The sequence below is a fragment of the Pundamilia nyererei genome, unplaced genomic scaffold, assembly GCF_000239375.1.
Source record: "Pundamilia nyererei isolate P.nyererei 1_Seehausen unplaced genomic scaffold, PunNye1.0 scaffold00211, whole genome shotgun sequence".
Lineage (NCBI taxonomy): Eukaryota > Metazoa > Chordata > Actinopteri > Cichliformes > Cichlidae > Pundamilia > Pundamilia nyererei.
In genome coordinates this window covers 5163-11695 of record NW_005187612.1, presented here as the reverse complement: position 1 = coordinate 11695, position 6533 = coordinate 5163, and the positions used below count along the sequence as shown (strand labels likewise).

At 40.5% G+C, this 6533-nt stretch overlaps 1 protein-coding gene across 1 annotated transcript in view; it reads right to left on the bottom strand.

Moving 5' to 3' along the window:
- Positions 1-83: 83 nt before the first annotated feature.
- gpha2 (glycoprotein hormone subunit alpha 2) overlaps positions 84-6533 on the bottom strand; it is an 11114-nt gene continuing 4664 nt past the window's right edge. Inside the window, exons 2-4 of the mRNA XM_005748046.2 lie at positions 2323-2443; positions 282-466; positions 84-188 (exon numbers count right to left, since the gene is read on the bottom strand). Of these exons, the coding sequence (XP_005748103.2) occupies positions 84-188; positions 282-466; positions 2323-2443 (411 nt within the window). The remainder of the gene's footprint in view (positions 189-281; positions 467-2322; positions 2444-6533) is intronic.

Here is a 6533-nt window from a genome sequence, read left to right as displayed (position 1 = left end):
AGTTGTCAGTATTTTACTGCCTACACTGTAACCTGGTTTCTCATTGTGGTTAACATTAGTATGCAGTATAATATCATTGTGTATCAATAGCGTGATTTGCGGCACATGTCACAGCGACACGCCTTCGCTGTCAGGATCTCTATTTCGTCATGGTGACGACCCTGCGGGCAGTCCAGGCGAACTTTGACCTAAGTGAAGAGAAGCCAAAGAAAATGAACAACAGTAAAAATGAAGCAGTAGTTGCTCCTATAATTGTTTCCTCAACATCTCCCACCTCTTACCTTGGTGTCCTTGCTAATGGTGCAGCATCGTGAAGTGGAAGTGATGTTGTGGGTGAAGTTGGAGGCCACCAGTACCGAGTATCTGGATGGAAAGGCACTGGACTCACAGTAGCCCACGCAGGCGTAGACCAGATGGGTGCCTTTACATGTGCCGCGACGGTCGCTGCGGATGGTCACGTTGAAGGCTGGAGGAGGGGGAAAAGTACAGGTTTGCAGATCCATGCAGGAATTTAAGACTAACCAATAGCTCACTCCCAAAGAATCGTGGTCTTTGATATGTATTCCCACTAAGTCCAAGAGTGCTTAGTTATGTCCCACTGTCATACAATGAAATGCATAAGAGTTCTCAATGTGTACATTTTCTCACCACTAGATATCAGTAGATTGCAGATTCCAATCAGCTGAGTTCTGTTTTCTTACCTCTCCCAATTCAAGTGCATAGTCCTTGCTACGGTGGCTGCTGTAGGACAAACGGCCAAAAAAACATTCAATTTAGACTGAGCTGATCCGTTTGGACTGAATCCATCCGGGAGTTTTTCCCTATCTGTGGAAGGCTGCCATTTCCACATTTCACCTCACCTGCCAATGCCGTGTGAAAAGTGTCCAACTTTATTTACACTGGGAGACGCTATAAAATTTGTGAGCAAAAATTTGTGAAAATCATCCCATACAAATCATCATTCTTGCTTCTGAAGAATATTACTGTGGTGATTTGTGAGGATATGCTAAACTTTGCCACCCTTAACTACTGAACTGTCTATTAGCTATTGTTAGCCTCTATCAGCTACTATTTGCTGACAATAATAAAACTTTCTTTGAAGTGACACTGGTGCACTTTGGCGCTTAGTGAATTAGCACTAATATGTTGTGAGAATGTAATGGACACTCAAGCTTAGCATTAGCTGGCGTAATGCTTTGGTGTACTGCAAATGTGGTGGGTCTCTGGCTACATGGTGGAGCACGGTGGTTTCCACCAACTTCAGACCAGTTCCTATGTATTTTTAATGCATGAATTATAAGTTTATGAGAAGGCAGCATTGGGCTGCTCCCAAGTAACCTTAGGTAAATACTGAACCCTAAGTTGCTCCCCATTGCGTCCATCAGTGTGGGAATGTTAGACAGAAAGCACTTAGGTAGAAAAGGTATAGAAAACAAGTGCATATATGAATGAATGAATGAATGAATGAGACATGTTGTATAAAGCATTTTGAGTGCAGTGAATAGAAGAGCTCTATATAAGAACTAGTCCATTTACCTTTTATTACATAACCACCACCCCCTCCCAAAAAAAAAATGCTGAGTGTACTTTTTAAGTCCACAATGAAAATGTCAAAATGATATTTTGACCTGGGACAGCCTGGCGTCCTGTAGAGTGTACCCAGCTCATGCTATGGCAGCTGGGATAAACTCCAGAACCCCGCGGGGCTGCTGAATTGGATAAGTGGAAGAAAGTGGATGTATGATACTTTGACAAGTACATACAAATTGATTGTGGGACTATTTTTTCTCGGTCATGTTTATAAATGCAAAAGCCTATAAGTCAGTTTAAATCAGACCTCAGTCTCTGAGGTTATTCATCCATGAAAAAGTAAAATACGTTAAAATAAAAAAGATCCAAACCACAATTATGAAAAGTATGGTTTGGCACTGTCAGGATAATGCTGCTAGAATAGGACATAATTTAAGTCTGTGAGGATTTAATGCTAAAAGCTAACTTTGAACAAAAAGTATATCTAAGTGGACACTGCAGCAACACCGAACTGTTTCCATTCTGGTTGGTGAACCTATATTTGAAGAAAAACACCCAAAATTTGGTTCCTGTTTGGTTTACAGTTTGGAAAGGGGCTACAGTGTCTGCTGAGAAACAGCCCACACTGGAAGAGGTTTGGGAATTGAATATCGCATAAAACTGTGCAGCCAAAGGTGGGGTAATTCCCGTAGTATGAGCATACTGAATCCGCGAATCATCTGTGAATTTCTTCTGGTTACCTCTTCCACAAACTTTAGACCTGGAAACTGAACTATACAGTTCAAAACTTACGGTAAAGGTGACAGCCTGGGGTGAGGACATCGGAGCTCCAACCAATAGAAGAGGAGAGCAGCAGGAGTGAGATCACTGGTAGGGCCAGCAGGCAGAGATGTGAGGTCATGCACAGCGACATCTGAATGGTTCAAACAGAGGGATACGTTAAATGTTGCTACAAGAACCCAGGAAAGAGAAAAAGTGTTTTGTCCCCAGCTTTTAAGGAAATCATGCAAAATGCACAGGGCCAGTGGTTTCCGATCCTTGGCGCAATAAATCAGAGCAGCCTCAGGACGGCTCAGAATGATTATTGCTGCACAAAAGAGTTTTTCAGCTTTGTCTTATTTTATTGCCTGGTTTCCTGTAAAATCTTGGAGAGTTTAACCTCTTTAAGCCGAGCAGGCATTGTTTGGTTTTGAAGAACATGCCAAAAAAAAAGTTGGAGCCAGTCATTACGTCACTTAAGTCAGATTTGCGTTTGGTCTTCTGGGCCATGAAGAAGCCACGATGCCTTTTTTAAAATCTTCTCAGGATGAACTTTCCCCTCAAATGAATGGCCTCCTGAGAGCCTCCTGCTCTTTCTGCCAAGGTGGTTTCCCATCCTGCATGTCTGCCTGTGTCTCACTCGGTTGAGTAACGGCTGATGTGAATAAAGACAACACTGTCTCTATCTTTACAGTCTGCTTCATTTAACAGGTACCCGCTGACGCACGCACGCACTCCGTTTAAGTTCACAGAACGTACACAGCCACAAATGTATATGTCGAGCGCACACGCAGACGAACACAAGTCGCGATTGATGAGCCTGAACATCGTAGGTTTGACGTACCCACCAACTTCACCCACACGTGTGCAAACAATAAAGTCACGCTGCTGACCCCTGCCTCTAAATTTGCAGCTCTTTCCAGCTCTACTTCCGAGGAATCACGACTGTGGCTTTGGCAGAAAGGCCTGGGGGATGCCATTAACACTGCCTGTGCAACCAAATCAACAGTCCAGCCGCTTACATATGACCTCATGACAGTAGAAATTTCCCCACTTTGGGAAAAGTTTTAGGCTTCTCTGAAAATAAAAAAGTAAAAGATAAATATTTAGCTTTAACTTAACCTGTTTCCTTAACCCTAAAGCTCTTCCTGTGAATATGATACACTAAAATAAATACATATTAGTGTGTTATATATGTTTGTTTGTTTTCATGTTACGGACTCCAAAAAACCATTGTGTAAATGATATTCACTTTGCTTAGTTTTGCAAAGATAATTTTGAAAACAAAGGGATACAATTGTAGTCATGACTTTCAAAATAAAACCCCTGCAAAACTCTTTTCTACAAACTGCATCATTTGGATGTATTTTTGAGAAATGCAAATGAATAAAAAATAGCATTTTTTCATATTTATGGATACTTGATATGACGCAAGACGTGCTTTTACCGTGATATGTTTCTTATTATATAATACATGAAAAATCCTCCCACAGCAGGATGTTAGGAAGCGAGAAAAAAGATGAAAGCTCTTCCTTAAAATTTAGTAATGTCAATATAATCTAGTTTGTAGGAAATTAAGAAAGAAAAAAAGCACCATTTGATTTAAATGTCTAAGTGCATTAAAGTTTAGATCTGGTGTAAAAAAATAAAGTAAACAAAAAGGAGAAGGCTCTTACCTGGAGATGCAGAGCTGAGAGTTCTCAAGTGCAGGGGTGTGTCGTCTGACAGGTGTCTGTGAGAGAGTGCTTGTTCTGAGCCTCATGCAGGGATATAAGTAACACAGGTAAGAACGAAGGCACTTATAGCTCTGGACACGCCCACAATTAGAGAGCTGAGTGTGTCTGAAGCTTTTTTCTTTTCCTCTGCTCCCGTTTTCTCCTCCTCTGTGGCTGCTCTTTCTACCTGCGCGACAAAACACTTGTGGTACTGAATTCTCTCTATATTCTAAAATCGAGGTGAACCTTTTTTTTCCTGAATGACTTCTTCTTGGAGCGTGTTACCATCCCTTCACCACTCCCTCCCCCTTTGTCTCAGGCTCCCCAGTTTTTAACCTTTTTAAGGGGACCGCTGCTGTGACACAGAGGAAAACTAGATAGGTTTTCCATCAAGCTCACAGCTTTGCCCCACATGCATGCACGGAGACACACACACAAATCACACAGGAAATAATAATGTTGTAGGCCTCGGTTGCCAGTTGATACACAGCACGAGTCAACTGAAAGGCGGACCTCACACGAGCCCATACAGAGTCGGGCTGGCTTTTCCATTTGTGGCTGCCGGAGGAAGGACGGGGTCAGGTCCGACGATTTTGTGGGTTTGGGTCAACTGTGTGTGTATGTGTTAGTAAGAGAGAGAGACACATGGTAGGTATATTGTATATTGTGGGGAACAGCTGGCTCTGCTTCTCTTCTTCCTCATCATGAACAGAGAGAGTCAGCTTAGCAACCACCCTCATCCAAACTCCAGCAGGTAAAGACATTCTTTTAATAGACTCCCACATTATTAGTTGGATTTTTAACAGCAGCTTCAGCAACATGTCGCTAATGTCCCAAACTGCCAGATCAGACCGCTGATGGCTGTGTAAATCTTTAAAAAGGTTCCCGAGGGATACTTTAATGTCTTTGGTTTTTCATTGAGTTTTATTTAATGCTGTGAGAAAGAATCTGGGACCCGAGTAGACCACTGATGTTAGGCTATACAACTGTGGACCTTTTAAAGCCATCTATGCCCCTGACAGAACTGGATACTGTGCCAGTAGAGACGATTTTAAGAAGTCAATAAAGTCAGTAAAACTTAACTTTGGTTTGGGTTCTTTGAACAGATGTTTCTGAGTGAAACTGTCACTCGAGATCAAAAGATGTCAGAAGGTGAAACTCTGCAAGCAATTTCTGAAGGTAACAACAGTGAGTAAGACAGGAGGGCTGCTCTGTGCTCTTATCAAAACTTTGCTTTCTATACGTGCCTTCAAAGATTCTGCTCTGCGATTTACTTATAGATAAATGTGGAGAGAAAATGCAAAAATACCAAGTCCCATGAGTCTTATCAAAAGATTTAGACCATCAGCCATAAAAACACTAATACTTTAGAGCTTTAAATTGGTTTAAAACAAATTACTAAATTACTAAAGTCACATTTTTATATTTAGTCCACATGCTGGACTTCTTTGAGAAACTAATGAAACATTAGATTTAACCAGTAAATCTGATTTTCCTGTTCAGTAAAGCCATCATTTTAAAGACTGTAATCATTTTTGCCGTCTTAATAAACTACTTTTTGTAAAAGCACAGATTTTAAAATTCACTGATAATAGCAATTATTATATTTTAGCATTAAAAATATGATTCTGATTCAACATTTTTTTTAAATTAAAACAAAATGTTTACTGTAAGTTATTTAGTGGAATTATTTTATTTTACTTCACAATAGCAAATGATAATTTATACACCACAATAAAAAAATGGCTTTAGAAAAGAATCGGCTGATTTGCACTGTAAGGAATCAATAAACAAAAATATACATAGATTAGAAACATTTTTAAAATTTCAAGCCTGTTGCTTGTAGGCAAAAGTTAGAAAGCTGGGCTTTTCTTCCTTGCAGCTTCTGCTCCCTGGCTTTTAAAGACACCTACAGTGTCTCACTGTGAACAACACTGAAAACAACATTGCAAAATATATCAATACATCGTTAGAAAATTTGAAATATAAAATAGTAATGACGCTGTCTGGGATGGAGAGATATTCTGTAACTATAACTGTAACAATATTAATGACATGTGCATTATTGACAAGACATACATGAATTTCACTTTTATCATGACTTTCAGTTTGTAGCTAAAACATGGTAACATTTCTCACTACCAGGACACTGTGAACACTTTATTTGAATGACATAAGCGGTTATATCTCCATGGTACTGCAAAGCAGTTGAACCCCTGAGAACATTGGTGCTTCCAGTGTGTGCAGCCTCACACACTCTTTTCTCTCTCTCTCTCTCTCTCAACACTCTTCACACACACACACACACACACACACACACACACACACCTTCTTAGGAAAACACAATTATCAATATGGCCCCTCTACCCCAAACATTCCCACTCCAGTTATGTCAATGGAAAATGGAATGTGTGACATCATCACCGTGAACCCCTCACCTATACACACACGGAGTCATAAAACTATTAGCCTGTTGACCCCAAGTGTCATGGACGGTCACAGTGTGTGTGTGTGTGTGTGTGTGTGTGT